This window comes from Chiloscyllium plagiosum, chromosome 6 (assembly GCF_004010195.1).
Source record: "Chiloscyllium plagiosum isolate BGI_BamShark_2017 chromosome 6, ASM401019v2, whole genome shotgun sequence".
NCBI classification, from domain to species: domain Eukaryota; kingdom Metazoa; phylum Chordata; class Chondrichthyes; order Orectolobiformes; family Hemiscylliidae; genus Chiloscyllium; species Chiloscyllium plagiosum.
The window spans coordinates 107875349-107897381 of record NC_057715.1 but is presented as its reverse complement, the minus strand read 5'-3'; the positions used below and the strand labels follow the sequence as shown (position 1 = coordinate 107897381).

General features: G+C 42.1%; 1 protein-coding gene across 5 annotated transcripts in view; it reads right to left on the bottom strand.

The window, feature by feature from the left end:
- LOC122551174 (arylsulfatase H-like) overlaps positions 1–21307 on the bottom strand; it is a 38234-nt gene extending 16927 nt beyond the window's left edge. Inside the window, exons 1-6 of one of the 5 annotated variants that reach the window (XM_043692802.1) lie at positions 21112–21307; positions 12086–12159; positions 9889–10038; positions 8846–8967; positions 4278–4400; positions 1731–2154 (exon numbers count right to left, since the gene is read on the bottom strand). In XM_043692802.1, coding sequence (XP_043548737.1) covers positions 1731–2154; positions 4278–4400; positions 8846–8967; positions 9889–10038; positions 12086–12108 — 842 coding nt within the window. In that variant the 5' untranslated portion in view covers positions 12109–12159; positions 21112–21307. Of the gene's footprint in view, positions 1–1730; positions 2155–4277; positions 4401–8845; positions 8968–9888; positions 10039–12085; positions 12160–19686; positions 19704–20731; positions 20803–21054; positions 21071–21111 lie in introns of those variants that run through there. The other 4 variants (XM_043692805.1, XM_043692804.1, XM_043692806.1 and 1 more) reach the window with 4 other exon arrangements.
- Between the last annotated feature and the right edge of the window lie 726 nt (positions 21308–22033).

The following is a 22033-nucleotide window of genomic DNA, read 5'->3' as shown; positions in this document are numbered from 1 at the left end:
TGGGTACAGTGTTGCATGGTCACCATTAGGCTAGCTTTTTGTTACAGACTTTAATTGAATCTAAATTTGACCATCTTCCATAGTGGGTTTTATCCCCAAAACATTAGCCTGAATTACAGATGCAATGACATTAGCACCATATTTACATCTTTCCATAAATGTCCAATTAATCTGCATTTATGCTTCTACCAATTAATGATCATTTAGTAGCACAGAACATGGGTTTTGGTGATGTTTTTCATCTTGCATTCAGACAATTTACAAGAATATAATTTCAGGGGAAAATCAAAATTTTGAACTGTATGAAGGAAGAAATCTGATTGGTTGGCAAGTGGATGCTGATTGGTAGACCATTACCATGGATAATGCATATTAACAGTCAATTATCAAACTTCATTTACACTCTAGACAATGCCCTGAGAAATGAGCCAATGAATGGCTGTCATCCAATTGGTTAAGTTGAAACAGGGACAGTGCATGTCCACGTTATTTCTGTCTGTAAGGAACAGATCCTGTGTGTTAATATATGAAGATTCCATCACCAGTTCCAGGCTTAATTCTGAGAATTATATTGACAATCGATTTGGGATTGTCAGTCGGACTTGCAATGAGGAACACTTGTGTGTACTGGAAGCTACCTATATCAACACATAGGGCCCCATTCCTTGCAGACTGAAGGAACATATATCTGTTCGAACTCAACAAAATAGATGCTTGCATTTGCTACATTTGAGTCTACAACTCCAGGTTGCTATGTTGTTCTAATCCTTTTAGACTTATTTTCTAAGCAGTCATGTGTGTGTGGATTATTCCTCATTCTTCTGGTCAAGATATGTAAAATATCTGCTGCAGTGCTCCAGTGAGACTCAACGCAAGCTGGAAGAGTAACACCTCATATTCTGCATTCAGGACTCAATGTCGAGTTTAATATTTTAGATTCTGAAAACCTCCTTCCATTTCCTTTACTTCCATACCCCAGATCTTATTATGAGGTGGGTTGCTTCCAGCACAGCCAATCCACTCATAGCGCTCATTATCACTTCATAGAATCCCTGCAGTGTGGAAGCAGACCCATCGAGTCCCCACTGATAATCCAAAGAGAATCCCACCCAAACCCACCCCTGTACTCTATCTCTGTAACACTGCATTTCCCATGGCTAACCCACTGAGCCTACCCATCCCTGAACACTACAGACAATTCAGCATGGCCAATCCAGCTGACTTGAATGTCTTTGGACTGTGGGAGGAAACCTACACAGATGGCGAGAGAATGTGCAAACTCCACACAGACAGTCACCCGAGACTGGAAGCAAACACAGGGGTTCTTGGCAGTGCTAACCTCTGATCTATCGTACCAGCGCAAATCTCATCTAGGTTCTTTTCTTCCTTGGTTTATTATCTCAACCCCTTTGTCTGCATAAATATTTTTTGCTCTCTCTCTCTCTGGGCTCCCTATCTATCTATCAGCACACTCCTTTTAACTCCCAGCCACTAGCATAAGTACCACCTTTTCTTGAGTGCCTTCACTCCAAGGAAGGTCACTGGACTTTAAATTTTAACTCCGCTTTCTCTCCACCGGTGTTGCCCAGACCTGTTGAGTTTCTCCAGCAATTTCTGCTTTCATGTGTACAACTGCACTGCCTGGTTGAAGATCAGAATGGCAGCACATTTGATCCAACCTTCCCACATGTCCCATCACACTGCAGTGGTATTGGAACGATATTTCTTACCTTTCAATAAATGCAAGAGCTTCCTCTATCATTCTAGTTGGCAGGGTTTCTCCATTTGATGGCTGCTGAACAATGTCATGGTTCCTCATGACCAGACAGTTCCAAAGCCTCACGAAACCAAAAACACAATACCAAGCTCCAAAGAACAGGGAGCAGAAAACCGTGAGCCACACAATTGTCCTCCAGTCAGTACTGGTAAAGCCAGTCCATTTCAAAACAAGCAGCATCAAAAGTCCCACTAGCAGTGTCTGATTGACCAGGCATAATTTATCTTGAAAGTCTGTTAAAATGGCACTTCGTTCTCCTGGCTTACAATCATGGAAATTTGTGAAAGGTATTCCATAGAAGAAATCAAACCCATGGTTAAGTGGATGATGACAGTGATCACCACGGGATTCACAATTTACGCCGAGATGCCACTTTCCTGTAAAAAGATAGCACACCGAATTCAAATCATTGTTTAATGCAAAACATTTTAATGATACCCTCTATATACTTCAAACTCTTAGGTACCACAGTGGGGATTAGAAAGGTTGAGGGTTGGCATGTAGTCTTAAAACTATATACTCAGCGTGCAGTTGAAATAAATACCTTGGGCCGGAATTTTCCAATGGAGGTGGGATTACACCTACCCCGCCATGCTGTCTCCATCCCCAGCTGTCAGGCAGCAGAATTTTCCTGGGGTTGAGGCCATATTTGGCCTAGAGGCAGGTTTGCTAATCTGCTCTTCAGACTCACACTGGGAAATGAAGATAGACTCATTCCACCATAGGCAGGTTTAATGGTCTGCCTCTATTCCAGCCCCCAATTGACAGAATCACTGAGATATTACAGCCATTCAGCCCATCGTGCCCCACTACATTGAGCAGGATTCTCTGATGGGACTATGGGCGAATGGTGAGCTGTCAGGGGAAGGTCTCAAAAATGTATTTCATTATATTTAAAAGTGCTTTAACATCTGAATTCGAGGATTAGATAGGGTGGACAGTAAGAGTATTTTTCCTAGGATGATGACATCTGCTTGTACAATGGGGCATAGCTGCAAATTGAGGGGTGATAGATTTAAGACAGATGTCAGAGGCAGATTTTTCACTCGGAGAGTGGTTAGGGTGTGGAATGCCCTGCCTGCCAATGTAGTTAACTCAGCCACGTTAGGGGCATTTAAACAGTCCTTGGATAAGCATATGGAGATGATGGGATAGTGTAGGGGGATGGGCTTAGATTAGTTCACAAGTCTGTGCAACATCGAGGGCCAAAGGGCCTGTTCTGGACTGTATTGTTCTACGTTCTACGAATGTATCTAACAACAACCTTTTACACCAACCAAACCTTACACATGCTCTTCACTCTCCACCTCACCCTCTACCACTGCTCTCCTCAGCACACCTAATGCGATTCACCCCAACATGTTCTATAATATCAAGTGAAAATTTGGAATATAGATTGAAAAATGGGTGATGAAACCTTTTGTTCACAGCATTAATGTGGATCATCTCAACAGACACATGAAGTTGGTGTAAACCTCTGAGGGATTCTGAGGCCTCCCAGAGATGGGAGCTCACTCAGCCTGCAACAACGCAAATGAGTTTACTGCGAAGGAACTTCTCCATCCAAGGGATTGTGAATCTGTGGAATTACCAGCCCAGTGAAGCAGTTAGGGTTACCCCATTGAATGTTTTTAAGGCAAAGATAGACAGATTTTTGAATAGTAAAGAAATGAGGTAAAGGTGAGTGGGTGGGTAAGTGGAGCTGAGTCCATGGAAAGATCAGCCATGATCTTATTGAATTTTGGAGCAGGCTCGATGGGCTGCCCCAATTTCTTATGCTCTTATTAACAGGGGTGGACTGTTTGAGGTTCCCTTCCTCACCCATCCTTGGGGCAATGGCACACAACAGAAATGGAAGCAAGATTTCTGGATGCACCACTCAGTGTCCATATATTTACCGCATCCCTTTCATTCCCATTCAGCTGAGGACAGGATAATTTCAGCCCTCCTGCCTGGTGACTGAAGCCATTATGGCTACATTTATTGCCTCTTCTCTAAGCGTGGCAACTTAGATCTCTTCTCACACACTTCCCAACAGCGCAAAATGATGGCACAATTCCCCCACTTTGGTATCTCATTAGCTCTGACTATTTTGAAAAACCAACTTTCAATTAAATACATGGGGAAATGACAGCCATCAGCCCCATCCGTGGACAGGTACTGAGATAAAATGTGGAAACCGTTTTCTATCAAAAGCCAACAAATACAAGTATTTGGGTAATAAGTACATTTTGCACGAAAGAAAACCCTTTCCCCAGCCCTCCCTGTTGTTTAACTGTAAAATATCTGAAGGCACATCAAGCAGTTGACAAATGTGAAGGCTAAATCCAATTCAGCAGGACAATTTTACTTTTACTGTGTATGCAGGTTGTGGCAAAGTAGCCACAGGAAATTGCCTTTCCTTTAAAACTTATTGCATTTTATTTGATGGTCTGCCACTTCACATTATTTCAGGTTCCACTGTACAAACAAAGCCAGGTAACATTCCGTTTGGACATACCTACAATGCCAGTGGCATATCCTTGTTTTTGCAATAGTGCTGCAAAGGTTGTCTCATTCTTAGGAAGACCCCCAGAGCCGGCAGTGAACAGAAGGACACGCACTCTGTGACCATTGTCCATACCTTACATCAAAATTCAGAAAAACAAATTTAGTTATAGCTTCTTGTATTATTATCTTGTAGCGGGAGTTTAAAAAATGTTATTAAAAAGGACAGCACAGGAGGAAGATGACATTTTACAGACTACCACTGTAAGGCACATGTTAGCAGGTATGAACCTTGAACACTCTAAGGGTCCACCTCTGCAGAAAAGACTGGAGAGGAACCTGTGTCAGCCTTGAGAGCAGATTAGAGAGTAGAAACAGAATTCTGTAGACAGGATAAGAGAAAGACCAAAGAATGAGCCGTGAGATCTTGTTACAGCCCTATAAAACTTTGGTTAGACCGCACTTGGAATACTGTGTCCAGTTCTGGTCGCCCTATTATAGGAAAGATGTGGATGCTTTTGAGAGGGGTCAGAGGAGGTTTACCAGGATGCTGCCTTGAATGGAGGGCTTATCTTACGAAGAGAGGTTGACTGAGCTCGGACTTTTTTCATTGGAAAAAAGAAGGAAGAGAGGGGACCTAATTGAGATTCACAAGATAATGAGAGGCATAGATAGAGTTGATAGCCAGAGACTTTTTCCCAGGGAAGAAATTGTTAACACGAGGGGTCATCGTTTTAAGCTGTTTGGTGGAAAGTATAGAGGGGATGTCAGAGGTGCGTTCTTTACGCAGAGAGTTGTGAGAGCATGGAACGCGTTGCCAGCAGCAGTTGTGGAAGCGAGGTCATTGGGGATATTTAAGAGACTGCTGGACATGCATATGGTCACAGGAATTTGAGGGTTCGTACATTAGGTTTACCTTACATGAGGATCAATGGTCGGCACAACATTGTGGGCTGAAGGGCCTGTTCTGTGCTGTACTGTTCTATGTTCTATGAAATACTCTGTTGACTGAACAAGAATGAAATGTAACCAATGTCTGTATTTGTAGATGTATAAAGGTTGTTCCTTTTTTTGAATGTATGGAACAGAAATCAGACAGTGTGAGATTGAGTCAGACAGAGTATTAGACAGTATTCTGCTCAACCAGTCCAACTCTCTTGCTGAAGTTGGTTCATTAAACGCAAAGTTAACTTGCAAACCTGAATCCTCATGTGGTCTGTGTAAGAGATTAACCAAAACATCCTTGATTAAAGGTTAGACTAGGACCCCAGTGGCCTCAAAGTCAATGTTATTGACAAGTGTAATATTAAACTCCAAAGGCAAGATGGGTGATAAACGTTAATTGATTTTATTCAAAGGACAGTGGGAGTTCTCCTGGTATCTACACTGATTCCTCGACCACACAACTACTGCATAAATCACACTTTTTAAAATAGGAATCCAGGGACATCAGCTCTTTTTTTTTTAAGGCTCGTGGGTTTAGAGCTACATTATGGGATAGTCAGTCTTAACACACCGGCTTACAGCAGCAAAATTACAATTTGCCTGACAGGATAAAATTCTATTAACAAATGAAAATAAAATTGCACACAATTAGATTGAACAGAATTTATGTCTTTTCTCTCAAATCAAAAAGGCTGAGGTATGACAGTAGAGATCTTGAGAATATGAAGGGATCTAATATGATGGATGTAAAGAAGATATTTCCCCTTTTGGGAGAGCCCAAAAGCCAGGGTCTATAAACATAAGCAAGTTACTTCTTTAAGGGGATGTTTTGGCTCAGTGGTGTTGTTGCTGGATTGTAAATTTGCAATTTGACTTCACCTGATGAAGGAGTGGCGCTCCAAAAGCTTGTGATTTCAAATAAACCTGTTGGGCTACAACCTGGTGTCGTGTGACTTCTAACTTTGTCCACACAGTCCAACACTGGCACCTCCACATCATGTTAATCTGGAACGCAGCTAATGATCTCCAGGCCCAGGTTCAAATCCCACCACGCCAGATAGCAGAATTTGAATTCAGTTCAAGAAGTCTGGAAATAAGAGTCTAATGATGACAATGAATCCATAGCCAAATGCTCTTTAAGGAAGGAAACTGCCATCCTAACCCTGGTCTGGCCTACATGTGACTCCAGATCTACAGCAATGTGGTTGATTCTTAACTGTCCCCTGGCCAATTAGGGATGGGAATTAAATGCTGGCCTAGCCAATGTTGCTCACATCCCAAAAATGAAATTAGAAAAAGAATAAATATGATAAAGAGTTCAAGAGAAACTTCACTATTTTGATAGTGATTAAGTAACTCCCTACCAAATGAAGTGTGTAGATTAATTTAAGAGAATGCTTGATAAATATACGAAGGATGAAAAAAACAGAAAAATATGCTGGTACGAGAAATTGAAGTGCGGTAGCAGTCTCATGAGGAGCATAAAAATCAGAATTGATCAAAAGGACTGGCTCAAAATTCATTGCAATTCTCTGGAGCAGATTATTAGAATTTCAGGAAACAGCTACTAAATTACTTCAAAATCTTTATTACTAGTTTCAAAATAAATGGGCCAGTTGATCGAGATATTTTGCGCTCCTTGATTTTAAAAATGAAACATGGTAAAGTATCACAGGTCTCACAGGGGCTAAAAGAGGAATATCATTAGAAGCCTCTCAGACCATGAGGCACATAAGGGTTGAACACAAAGCTGGTGCAACCGATTACCACTACAGAATTCATTATAAACTACATACATAAGCATAGCAGATCTTTGATAAGATCTTCTCCAATCAGAGCTCAGTGCCTTGGAATCTGACATCATCATGATAGGGTTCCTTATAAAAATGCTTCAGTAACTTTTATTGAAATATCATTTGATTGGACAGCTAATAGAGTGACACCAACAGCAACAGCATGGGTTCAATTCCTGCACCAACTGATGTTACCATGAAGGTTCCACCTTCACAACCTCTCCCCTTGCCTGAGGCATAGTGACCCTCAGGTTAAAATCATCACCAGTTGTCTCTCTCTCTCTAATGAGACCATAGTTATTTTCCCCTTACCTAGTTAACTCTTTACTCTGTCATAAAAATTAAGAATGTAAAATAATAGAGTCACAGAGCACAGAAACAACTTGTCCACACCGATCAGACATCTCAATCTGACCTCGTCCCATTTGCCAGTTTTTGCCCATATCCTCCTAACCCTTTACTATTTAAATACCCATCCAGATGCCTTTTAAATGCTGTAATTGTACCAGCTTCCACCATTTCCTTTGGCAATTCATTCCATACACACTCCACCCTCTGTGTGAAAAAGTTACTCCTCAGATCCTTTTTAAATCTTTCCCCTGTCATCCTAAATCCACGTCCTTTAGTTTTGGGCTCCCCCACCGTAGGAAAAATATCTTGGTTATTCACACTATCCCTGCCCCTCATGATCATATAAACCTCTATAAGGTCATCACTCCGCCTCTGACACCCCAGGAAAAAAATTCCCAGCCTATTCAGCCTCTCCCTATAGCTCAAACCCTCTTGTCCCGGCAAAATCCTTGTCAACCTTTTCTGCACCCTCTCAGGTTTAACAACATCTTTCTCATAGAAGGACAACCAGAATTGTACACAGAATTCTAAAAGTGGCCTCACCTATGTCCTGTACAGACGCAACATGACAATCCCATTCATATACTCAATGTACTGACAAATAATGGCAAGCATACCAAGTGCCTTCTTCACTACCATATCTACCTTTGACTCCATTTGTAAAGATCTATGCACCTGTCCCCCAGGTCTCTTTGTTCAGCAACACGCCCCAGTACCAACCATTAACCGTACAAGTCCTGCCCTGGTTTTCCATACGAAAACGAAGCACCTCACGTTATCTTAATTAACCTCCATCTGCCACTTATTGGCCCATTGGCCCATCTAATCAAAGTCCAATTTTACACTGAGATTACCTTCTTCACTGTCCACTACACCACCTATTTTGGTGCCATCTGCAAACTTACTAACCATACCTCTTTTATCTATGTTATTGTTTAGGATCCTACTAGCTTTTAATGATAATAACTTTCAAGTTTGTTGTAATTTATATATTGTTTTTCTTGTTGTGTAATAAACTTATGCTATTTTGCTAAAGGTGCATCGGCAGCCTCATTGAATATTTTCAATGGTTTCATCCTAGATTCTAACTTGTCCAGAATTTGGTCAAGGTAAAGTTTCCATAGTCCCAGGCTACTCACTCATTAGAGTTTAACCTGAGGTTTCCTGAAGAAAGGCCTGTGCCCGAAACGTCGAATCTCCTGTTCCCTGGATGCTGCCTGACCTGCTGTGCTGTTCCAGCAATAAAGTTTCAACTTTGATCTCCAGCATCTGCAGACCTCACTTTCTCCTTTAACCTGAGGATCACCTCACCTTAGGCAAGGGGTTAGACTCTGAAGGCAGTAACCTCAGCCGGTGCAGGAAATGAACCCATAATGTTGCCATCTCTTTGCACTGAGAACCAGCCACCCAGTCAACTGAGCTAGCCAAACCCCAGAATCACCATCAGCTGAAATCATCATAAGTAGGTCTACTGGTGTAAGTGCTCCCTTACCTGATCGAATAGGGTACCTGCCTGTCATAAAGGCTGCCCTACTCGGTGTACACAACGGAGCTGCAGCTATGTGATGGGTCAACATCACACCATCCTTTGCCAGGTTATCAATATTGGGAGTTCTGTCAAAAAGAAAATTTATCATAGTCGTGCACTCATTCCTGACCTGGTACCTGTCAAATATATCAATTTGTTTTCTGCTTAAAGGCCATTACTTGTATTTTATTTAAATTGTCTCTCTGGGGCCACCCTCCTTCCTCCCCAAAGCAAAAGGGCTGAAAGTCAAAATTAAGGGCTCAGAAGAAAGGGTAGCAGTGAACTGACTTTGATGATCCAGTGAAATCGGCCACGTTGTTGAACGCAGCTCCACATTTATATAAAACAAACCAAGGAAAATGACACCTTGAAAACAGAAAGGTTGCCACTTCCTCTTGCTTAGCTCGTGCAGTTTGTACATTCTCTCTGTATCTGCACAGGTTTCCTCCAGGTGCTCTGGTTTCTTCACACAGACCAATGATGTACAGGCTAGGTGGAGTGGCCATGGAAATCACCCCATAGTGTCCAGGGATGCTCAAGTTAAGTGGAGTAGCCAGGGAAAATGCAGGGTTACAGGGATAGGTTGAGAGGTTTGGTCTGGGTGGGATGCTCTTCGGAGGGTCGGTGCAGACCCAATAGGCCAAATGGCCCATTTCCACCTGTAGGGATTCTCTGATTTTAATGATGTAGGCCTGAAGCTTTGGCTCTGTCTACAAATTTACTCTCAATCCCCTGGACTTTGTGAATGAATGCGCTGCCTTTTCCCTGTGAACAGTACCCCAGTCTAGAGCACATTGAGGATGTGAGATACATCCCTTATACATCAACAAGCAAAGCTGAATGAAAATCAAACTGTATAGCTTCCAACATCACACTAATGCTGTACAACTTTCGACAAAATTTTGAGAGCATCCTTTTTGTTTGATAAGTTGGGGTCTTCACTGACTGATAATGTGACCAAACCAAAGATACCCAATTTCCAAATTTGAATAAAGTAATAAGAATACCTCATAGTATTATTTCCATAGCAGCCAATGTCCCCAATGCCAAGGTCATCGGCCATAATTAGTACAATGTTAGGTTGGAGGCTTGTCTCCGTACATGTTACATAAGTCAGCATTGTAGAGCCGTAGAGCAATATAGTGGCCACTACAAACCTGCACCAAAAGAAGAGGAAAAAAAAGTGAAATAAAGCCAAGCACACAAAGAGCAGTCAGACATTTCACCACCAGCAAAGCCTGCCTCAAAAAGCATCAATTTAGCAATGACACGTTTCACGATACCATAACTTTGTGATAAAAGCTGAATGCAATTCCCAAGATCATGTCAAGGGAAATTCCCCAATGGCACGATCCCAACAGTTAGCTTTCACCATTAGGACTACACACAGGAAAGATCACAGCAACTCAGCCTGTGAGTTTCAGGGTATTTCAGGACTGTGCTGTCAATACTTGCATCCCACTCCTGAGCCTGATAATAGAGTCGCAGGAGGAGGCCATTTGGCCCATTGTGCCAGCACCGACTCATTAAGTGAGCATCATTATTTAACCAACTTCCTATCTCACACCATGTCTATTTAAATAATTATCCTGAGTCCTCTTTAATGCCTCAGTTGATCCTGCCTCCATTACACTTCCAGGCATTCTGCACTATATCCTAACTATTGACGGTGAAAAAGTTTTTCCTCACTTCATCTTTGTCCCTTTTGCACATAACTTTAAATCTGTGCTTTCTTGTTCTTGTTACTTTTATGACTGGGAAGGTTTCACCCGATCTATTCTATACAGCCCACATGATTTTGAGAACCTCCATCACATCTCCTTCCGTAATTCGAACATTTTCGATCTATCCTCATAAGTGAAGTCCTTCCTGCCTGGAACCGATCACTTCTGCACTCTCTTCAGTTCACATCCTTTCTATAAAGTGGTGCCCACAACCGAACAGAATATTCCCGCTAAGGTCCAGCAAGTATCTTAGAAATAGCGAGGACTGCAGAAGTTGAAAAGTCAAAGTCAATTAAACGTGGAGCTGGAAAAAGCACAGCAGACATGCTTGACCTGCTGTGCTTTTTAAAGGTCCATATTTTATCGGCTCAGCAAGTATCTAATATATGTTCATTATGGCCTTCTTGATCTTATAATCTATGCTCTTATTGATAAAGAGTACTGTATGTTTTATTTATTGCTCTACTGGCCCTGCTATTTTCAATGATCTTTGCACATATACACCCAGGTCCCTCTGCCCTGCACCCATTTAGAATGATACCCCTTATAATTATATTGATTTTCAATGTTCTTGGTAACATCATGCATCACCTCACATTTCTCTGCACTGTAACTTCATCTGCTACCGACCTTGCCCACTCCACCAACTTGTCTGTGTTGTCTGGAGTTCCAACTGTACTCCTCAGTTTACAATTCTTTGCGTTATCTGCAAACTTTGAAATTACCCCTGACACACCAAGATCCAAATCATTAATATACAACAAGGAAAGCAAAGATCCCTGGGAACTCCATCACAACCCTTCCTCCAGCCCACCAAAAAAAATCCAGTGACCATTAGTCCATGTTTCCTACTCAGTTGATTTTATATCCACAGCAGGTCAGGCAACATTTGAGAAGCAGGAGGATCGATGTTTTGGCATAAGCCCTTCATCAGGAATGTCACATGCATTAACCGTCGACTCTCCTGCTCCTCACATGCTGCCATCCTCACTTTCTTCTCATTTTAGATCCATGCTGCTACTGTCTGTTTTGTACAATGACTTATAACTTTCTTCACAGGTCTGCCACGTAGCAGCCTATCAAACACCTTCTGAAAGTACACGCGCCACACCAACAGTGTTAACCCCACAGAGTCTTTCTGTTACCTCTTCAAAAAAACTCCTGCAAGTTAGTTAAACATGATTTTCCCTTTAGAAATCTGCGCTGACTCTCCTGAACCCACCCACCATTTTTTCTATGTAATACTAATTCTATCCCAAATAATCATCCCCAGAAATTTTCCCACCACTGAAATTAAACTGATTGGTCTATGCAGAGGTTCTGTCAATCCTCACTATTTATGTAGAGAAGTTGGATGTGTGAAAAGCTATTGGTATTGCCAAGAGCATGAAATACCTTCCACAATTTGGAAATGTTGCTCATGCTGTAACCTCCAGGTTAGTCTTTCATTCAAAATCTATTCCCCCCAACTTAAACTTACCTATGATTTAGACACAGGCTCATCTTTTTAACGTCTGTCCCCGTTGTTGACTGAAGTAGCTTAATTCAAATTTTCTGAAAGAGAGAAAGATAATGTCAAGCATGCTGGACTTACTGAAATAAGGTGATTACAGCAAACATAATTGCCGCTCATAGACAGTTAAAGCTACAATTATAAGAGTAATGACTAGCAGGGACTCATTACAAGTCAGTAATCTGAACAAAGGCTTCTATTCATGTTCCAAATGTCATGAGCAGAAGATATAACAATTATACAACAGCACCAAGTGCCCTGAACTTTGGTTCCAGACTTGAAAGTTGATTCACGGTATTGAATCCAACAACGAGAAATTTCAGTTATGAGTTATAAGAATAGATTGAACAAATGGGAAACAAAAATAGAAATTGCTGGAAAAGCTCAGCAGGTCTGGCAGCATCTGTGGAAAGAAATCATTACAAGTTGAGTGACTCTTCCACAGAACTGATGGTAGCTAGGGCAATGTTAGGTTATACACAGAAGATAGGGTGGAGGTTTGGGATAAGGAGTAAATGATAGGTGGAAATAGAGACCAAAGAGAAACAAGGACAGTTGGACAGACAAAGGATGGATAATGATCTGGCTGGGAGGATGAATTGCTATTAATGGGAACTGGTACTGGCTCATAACGGGCTGTGTGTAATAGCATGTGATAACAAGGTCTGGTGTGTGAGGACTGAGCTAAAGGCATGGGAGTGCTCAAGCCCTAATGTTGTTTGAGCTCAATGTTGGATGAGAACGCTGCAGGATCCCCAAGCAGAAAATTAGATGTTGTTCTTCCAGCTTGTGCTGAGCTTCACTGGAGCACTGCAGCGAGCCTGAGACAGAGGTGTTGGCCAGGGAACAGGGCGATGTGTTGAATTGGCAAGCAACTGGAAGCTCAGGGTCTTTTTGCAGACAGAATGTAGGTGCTCTGTGAACCGGGTCATCCAGTCTACGCTTCGTTTCCCCAATGTAGAGGAGATCACATTGTGAGCAGCGAATGCAGTAGACTAGTTTGTGTGAAGTGCAGGTAAAGTGCTACTTCACCTGGAAGGTGTGTCTAGGCCCTTGGAAATTGAACTGTTCTCCTTGTAGAGAACATAGCAACCATATGAACAGGAGTAGGCCATTCAGCCCCTTGATTCTGTTGTGCTATTCAATGCGATCATAGCTAATCTGTGGTCCCACTCCATAAACCTGCCTCTGGCCCATATCCCTGAATACTTTTGCTTGACAAAAATTTATCAATCTCAGATTTAAAACTGACAACTGATCTAGTCTCCACTGCCATTTATGGAAGAGATTTCCAAACCTCTACTATTCCTTGTGTGTGGAAGTATATACAAGAAGACTAAAAGGAGAATATAGATGGAGTTTTTTTTTCAAAATCATTAGTGGGCTGGACAAGGGAGGTAGAGACAAGCTGTTCCCGCTTGTAAAAGTAACAAGAACGAGAGGGCGTAGACTTAAAGTGATATGCAAATAAAGCAAGATCAGTGTGAGGAAAAACCTTTTCACACGGTAAATAGTTAGGGCATAGAATGCCTGGAAATGTGAAGGATGTACGTTCAGTGGAGGCATTTAAGGGGGCATCAGGTGGTTACTTGGATAGCAATAATGTGAAGTAGTCCATAAAACTTGCTTTGTTTTTAAACCACCACAGCTACAGAAAACAGTTAACTGTTAACTTCAGACATGCATAAAACCCATATGTTACTAACCAATAATTCTAAATCCAAATTTAAAATAAATATTATATATACATATATAATATCAATCTCAGTTTATATCACAATATATAAAATTCTATTAACAAACTGAACATGCAATTTACATTTGGTGGAAAGTCAATTCCAACATTGATAGCCTTAAGAAGTGAAAGTATAATCTTGCTTGATACCAGGTGACTCATTGGACTATAAAATTGAGGAGCAGTATAAGTCATGCATGAAGGGAATCAAGGGTTATGGGGAAAAGGCAGGAAAGTGGAGTTTAGGATTATTAGATCATCCATGATCTCATTGAATGGTGGAGCAGACTCAATGGGCTGAATGGCCTACTCTTGCCAGTGGTCTTATAGCAACTCAGTCAGATCGAAACCCAGCAATGGAAAGGTTTATAACAATAAAGCAAGAATAGAACAGAATTAAGAAATATTACAAAAGTTAAGTCCATAATAAGACCACAATTCCATTACTGGTCAAGAATCTATGTACTTCAGTGTTAAATATATACAAAGTCTCTGTCCCCATAGCTCTCTGTGATGAGGAGTTCAAAAGACACAGAATCGGCTGGCAAGGTGGCTCAGTGGTTAGCACTGCAGCCTCACAGCACCAGGGACCCAGGTTCAATTTGAGCCTCGGATGACTGTCTGTGTGGGGTTTGCACATTCTTCCCGCGTCTGTGTAGGTTTCCTCCAAGTGTTCTGGTTTCCTCCCACAGACCAAAGATGTGCAGGTTAGGTGGATTGGCCATGCAAAATTGTCCGCAGTGTTCGTGGATGTATAGGTTGGGTGCATTAGTCAGGGGTAAATGTAGGGGAATGGGTCTGGGTGGGTTACTCTTCAGAGCATCGATGTGGACTTGTTGGGCCGAAGGGCCTATTTCCACACTGGAGGGATTCTAAACTCTAACTCCCTACCATGAGTGACTGAGAACCCTCTGACATAAGAAATCCCGCCTCATTGCAATTTTAAATTTTTGCCCCTTTATTCCGAGGCTGTGTCCTTCCATGAGGAGAAATAACCTCTCAACATTTACACTGTCAAGCCTTTTAGGAATCCTATATGTTTCAATGAGATTACCTCTCATTTGTTTGAACTCCAGGGAGTTAAGTCCCAACTTGTTTAACCTTTGTTCATAAGACAATCGCTTCATACCGGGAATCATCCTGGTGAATCTTCTCTGAACTGCCACCAATAAAATAATACCTTTCTTTCGATAAGAGGACCAAAACTGCTCAAACTAATGTGCTCTCACCAGCACCTTTAACACTTGCAGTAAGATTTCTGTACTCAAATACTCCAATCACCGTGGAAGACGAGCCAATATTCCATTAGCCTTCCTGATTACCTGCTGCACCTATGTGCTAGCTTTCTGAGTTTATACACAAGTACCCCTAAATGGGGCTGGCTTAATTTGGGATTATGTTCGGCATGGATTGGTTGGACCAAAGGATCTGTTTCAGTGCTGTATGACCCTATAAGTCCCTCTGTGTTGCAGCTTCCAACAATTTTTATTTTGCTCTCCCTCCCAAAATGAACAACTTCACATTTTAGCCAGCATGGTGGCACAGTGGTTAGCACTGCTGCCTCACAGCGCCAGGCACCCGGGTTCAACTCCTGCCTTGGGCAACTGTCTATGTGGAGTTTGCACATTCTCCTCGTGTCTGCGTGGGTTTCCTCCGGGTGCTCCGGTTTCCTCCCACAGTCTAAAGATGTGCTGGTTAGGTGAATTGGCCATGCCAAATTGCCCGTAGTGTTAGCTGCATTAGTCAGGGGTGAATGTAGGGGAACAGGTTTGGGTGGATTGCTCTTCGGAGGGTCTGTGTGGACTTGTTGGGCCGAAGGGCCGGTTTCTACACTGTAGGGAATCTAATCTAAATTTTTCCACAATTATTCCATTTGCCATTTTTTTCCCACTTGCTTAAGCTACCAATATCTCTCTGTAAATTGGGTGTATCCCTCTGTGACTTGCCTTTCCACCTTCTTCCACTTATGTGCCATCTGCAAATTTAACGACAGTACATTCGCAAGTTGATAACACTGAAATAATAAATCTTGGTGATAATGGTGAAAGCTAATTATTGGCAAGGACACAATAGAAAACTCTGAAGTGATTCTGCAAAAGAATGCCAAGGAATCTTTTATACCTCTCTGTCAGTCTGCTTCATCATTCAATGGGATCACAGTTGATCTAATAATCCTTAATTCTGCTTTGCTGCCTTTTCACTATAACCCTTGATTCGCTGATTAAAATCTGCATATCTTGGCATTGGATATAGTTAATAACTCAAAAGCAACAGCTCTCTGTGTAGTAAAGGACTCCACAGATTGCAAACCTACAGAGAGAAGAGATTCCCTTTGATGTCCATCTTAATGTGCAACCCTTATTCTGAGATTATGCCCCTTGGTCCGGAACTCTCCCAAAAAGAGAAACAACCTTTCTGCATCTACCCTGTTAAATCCCCTAAGAATCTTGTGTTTAGGGTACAGGTGGTTTATGGGTTGATAGAGTCCCTAACTTGGACTAGGGGGCCTGGTTTCAAGTCCCACCTGCTGCAGAGGTACATAATGACATTACAGAACAGCTTGATTAGAAAATTTTAAAAAAGTTTTTTTTTTAAGAACCCTTGCTAACGCTTTATCTGTTTAAAATTTTATCAATTTTGAATTATGAGCTGGAAATGACTATTGGATTTTGGGACAGTTTGTGGTTAAAAAGGAAAGAACAGGCCAAACAAACTTTATTTATTTGTGAGGCCAGGCCTGGAGTCTAATTGTAGGCTGATTCTTGATTTAAAAAGGCTCTAAAGGACACAGCAATCCCGCAGGAAAGGCACTCTGTTTAAACAGATAGCAGACGTTGGCTAATAATGAGGTCAATATCTGGCAATTGGTTCCAGCAAGTCTAGAAGAGACCCTATGTTCAAGCAGATGGCAGTAACTGAATGGTAATCAAGGCCTTGGCAAGATTTGTTCAGTTAACAAGAGCAGAATCAGAATTAAAGTTGTTTTTACTGTGTTCTCTGAGAGATCATTCAGGGCTCCTGATGAGACAGCGAGGAGATTTGAAAGCTTCCTGCCTAATCTGATACATCAGCTTCTAGAAACCCAAAGAGTAGGAAGCTGAGTCGAAATATTGCTGCCTTTGCATGGGTGAACTGAGAAGGTGACCCTGATCATTATTTCAGAAAAGGCCATTGTAACCATTCTGTGAATTTTGTGAAGGATGGGACCAGGTTCTGAAGACAACAGGGCTAATTGGGGGCCTTCCGGCTTTGAGGGAACAGCAGTCTGCAATGGATGGGATTCAAAATGAATTTTGAATTAAGAAATAGATTCAGTAGCAATGTTTGAAAATTCCCTCCAACTGTACTCATCTAAATTTGTCATTCAACCACAGAGTCATAGAGATGTACAGCACGGAAACAGACCCTTTGGTCCGACACATCTGTGCTGACCAGATATTCCAACCTAATCTAGTCCTATTTGCAAGCACTTGGCCCAGATCCCTCTGAACCCTTCTGGGGGTAGGCAATGTCCTCAGGGAGAAAATTCTAGGATTTTGACCCTGTGACAATGAAGGAATGGCATTGAATTTTCATGTCAGGATGGTGACTGACTTGGAGGGGAACTTGCAAGTGGTGGTATCCTTTGTCCTTCGAGATGGAATTGGCCATGGGTTTGGAAGGTGCTGTCTAAGCATCTTTGGTGAATTTCTGCAGCGCATCTTGTAGATAGTACACACTGCTGCCACTAAGCATTGGTGGTGGAAGGTGGTGGTGGATGCTTGTGGTGCCAATTAAATGCTGATTTGTCATGGATATCTAGCTTTTTGAGTGTTGTCAGAGCTGCACTCCTCCAGGGGCAAGTAGGGCATATTCCATCACCTATGCTTTGTTTTGTGGAGTCAGAAGGTGTTATTCACCAGCATATTCCTAGCCTCTGACCTGCTCTTGTAGCCACTGTTTACGTGGTGAGTCCAGTTGAGTTTCTGGTCAATAATAACCCGTTGGATGTTCATAGTGGAGGATTCAGTGATAGTAACACCACTGAAAGTCAAGAGGCAGTGGTTAGATTTTTTTTTATTGGAGATGGCTATTACTTGACATTTGTGTGGCACAAGCCTGGCACTTGACAGCACAAGCCTGGATGTTGTTCAGATTTTGTTGCATTTGAACATGGACTGTTTCAGTGTCTGAAGTTACAAATGGTGCTGAACATGGTTGCCAATTACTGCACAATCCCCACCCATGACCTTATGATGGAGGGAAGGTCAAGTAAAAATTGTCAAACGGAAATGGCTGCAGCGCCACAAGTTCAAGGTCATGAAAAAGTCAAAAGTCTCATAACACCAGGTTCTCGTCCAACAGGTTTATCTAAAATCTAAAAGCTTTCAAACCATAACCTGGTGTCATGAGACTTCTGACTTTGTCCAGCCCAGTCCAACACCAGCAGCTCCGCATCAGGATCATGACAGGCACTATACAAATGTAAGTCCCTCTCTCTTTGTATATTCCATAGGTGTTGCTTTATGAATCCTTGACAACTGACCTCAAAAACCAGTTTACTGAGTGAACTTTGGGAGGGGTGGTCACCACCTTTCTTGTTTGTTGCAAGAGATCTGCTCTTTATGAGTGCATCTTAAACTCTCTGGCATCTTTATGACAGAGTCTGAATCTCCTGCTCAATCCTTTGCGCCCAGCTATGAGAAACTGGTCAACAAAACATCTGTTTGTGGGATCACAAAGTGAGACTCAGCAATAGCGTGGGCCCAGTATATTGCATCTAAAAGGGAGATTGACAAATACACCAAGTATATACAAAAATGTGATTCTTGGGGTAGGGACAATAGGATCATCTTGTATTGGTTTATGTATTCCAGCTTCTGTACATCAAATGGCAGAGTTATGCTAACTCCCAACAAGCTGTAAGGCCAGTCCGTTACTTAGACGGACACTATTTGGGACCATGAACGGATTCATCCCTTTTCATCGATTCCAAAGATTCGGGCACATCTTCAAGAGCAAACCAACCAGATAAAGGCAAACACGCCATGGTCTTACCAGATTGTATGGTTGCTCTCTCTCATTACAGAGAGAGACGACTGGTGGTGGTTTAACCCGAGGTTCACCATACCTCAGGTGAGGGGACAGGTCAAGAAGGAGTATTAACCTCAGTCAGTGTAGGAATTGAACCCATGTGGTTGGTGTCACTCTGCATTACAAACCACCCACCCAGCCAACTGCAGTTAAACTGACCACCCAGCCCCTGGCCACCACTACCCTCCAAAGCTAAAAATGCTGCTTGAATGTGAAGTGCATTTAAACAGTGCATAAGTACATTTGCAGATCTGCAGTTATTATTCTCTTAAGGATGTGATTCATAATGTCACAGCTGTCTTTTTAATTAATATTACATCTACATAATTATTCTTTTCAAATATCCTACTAAAGGAAGAGTCTGGTTAATGAATTGCCTATGAAGAAATCAAGGATTTCCACTTGCTGACCTAGGAACAGAGTCCAAGAGAGAGGAAGCAAACCCTCACAGGGACAAGAGGAGGAACAGAATGAGACGAACAAAACTGGAACATTAGCAACTGTCAGATTAAGGTTTCTTATAGCAGAAAAGTTATTCTGTAACTCAACCCTCAATTTTTTATCCCATGAGAGCTTTGTTTCTTTTCAATCATGGCGACCTTGACGACAGAATGCGGAGAACCTATGTTTTTATATAGGAACCTTTTATAGGGCAGCTGGATTCATTCAAGACTAAAAGATCAAAAGGGAGAGTCAGCAGTGGACTGGAAAGTGCCAAGTCAGCTAGTTTAGCCCCAAATAAAGAGATGGAAACTATTACCTGTTTTTGTGTAATTAAAACAGCTCCTCACAATCAGCGATTTTAAAATACATGTACTGAAATTGCAAATTAAACTCACTTGATGTGTATTTCTAGCACAACTTAGAAAAAACTGTCAAAGAAAATTTGTGATCTTCCTGATCTCACATTTTACAGACAAATTCACTCACTGGCAAACAAAACATCACTCACCTGCACACTCACCAATACACACAAACATATGGGTAAACGCAAACACACAGGTATACACAGACATGCAAACACATGGATAAACACACACACAGGTAAACACACAGACATGCAAACACATGGGTAAACACACAGGTACACACAGGCATGCAAACACATAGGTAAACACATACAGGTAAACACACATACATGCAAACACATGGGTAAACACACAGGTACACACAGGCATGCAAACACATAGGTAAACACACAGGTAAACACACATACATGCAAACACATGGGTAACAAACACACACAGGTATACACAGACATGAAAATACATGGGTAAACACACACAGGTAAACACACATAGATGCAAACACATGGGTAAACAAACACACACAGGTACACAGACATGCAAACACATGAGTAAACACACAGGTACACACAGACATGCAAACATGAGTAAACACACACACTAGGACACAAACAACTGGCTTACAGATACATGAACACACAAATGCTGACACTTACACATTGGCACACAAACAGACAAGCATTTACACAAACACACAGATACAGACATGGGTACACCCAAACACACACTGGCATAGGGACACGTGGACACACAAGCACTGGCATTTACACACTAGCACACAAACACACAGGTCACACACAAACATTTACACAAACACACAAACACTCGAAATACTAACACTCGCGTTCACAAGCCCATTCACAGTCACAGAAAAACGCTTACTCAATAACGGAGGCTCACAAAACAGCCAACACAACGTTTACAGCTCAGTTAGAAACTCAGTCACAGACACACACCCAATCATACAGACTTTAACATAAAAAGATCCATTTGCTCAACCTCTCTCGCTGTCAATGCAATACAAACAGTTCAGTTCCTGTCCCATAGAACTGTTACGGTACAGAAGGAGGTCATTCGGCCCGCCGGTTCTAGTCCCTGGTACCAGTCTCCTTATTTTCCCCCTGACCCTGTAATGTTTCTAGTGGCGTTTCGCCTGCCCCGGGGGGGCTTTCCCAGTATCTGGGGCACCTCCTCACTTTAATTTCAGCTACTGCTCCTCTCAGAAAGGGCAACATCACGGTCCCGACTGCAAATATCCCAGCAATTCTCTCTGCTGGGGGGACTTCACAGATTCCAGTTAACGCTTCAATCTGGCTCCTCACCTCCCCCGCCCCTTTCCTTGCGCGTTTTAAGGAATAAAATATTTTCTTTCATTTTACCTCGGGGATTATTCAATTGATCCGGGATCCGGAAATCACTTCGACGCCGACCAACAGGGGAAAAAAATATACGCAAAGGGGAGGAGAGACTGGAACTAGTGAAGCCAATTGGCAGAACTGGGATCATTTGAAGACTCAGAGGTTAGACGAAAGAGGAGACAAGCATCAATACAGCCTTTTCAGGTCGCCTTTTTAACATACAGCCTGAACAGGCTGCTTTGGGGCAGGAGAATTTGTATAGTTGCCAGTTTACTTAGTGTCTGAGGAGAACGTGAGAACTGCAGATGCTGGAGATCAGAGCTGAAAATGTGTTGCATCTCTAACTCTAGCGAGTGATGCCCCACTTAATATAACTCCCTACCTGTAACTCAGGTGGGCAATGCCCCAGGAGATGGCATTATCGCTGGATTGTTAATTCAGAGACCCTGATAACGTTCCGGTGACCAGGGTTTGAAGCCACAACAGACAGTGGAATTTTCTGAATTCAATAAATATCTGGAATTAATAATCTTAATACCTACTATAAATCCAATCCATTGCTAATTGTCAGGGAAGACCCATCAGATTCACTAATCCCCTTCAGGGAACGAAATCTGCCATCCTTAGCTGGCTGTGATTCCAGACCCATAGCAGGGCAATAAATTCCAGACTCTCTGGGCAATAAATGCTGGCATAGCCAGTGACACTCTTATCTCATTAATGATTTTTTTAAAAAAGACCAAATATGCCTTCTATCTGTAACTCAGGTGAGCAAGGTCCCAGAGTTTCCTCTCTAACTCAGATGGGTAATAGCCCAGACAGGCTGGTACCATTTATATGTATCTCAGGTGAGCTATAGCCCAGTCAGCCTGGTATTTTGTACCTGTATCCCAGAGCAGCAATCAGCAATAAGAGTTGATAACTAGATACGCACTTCCAGTTT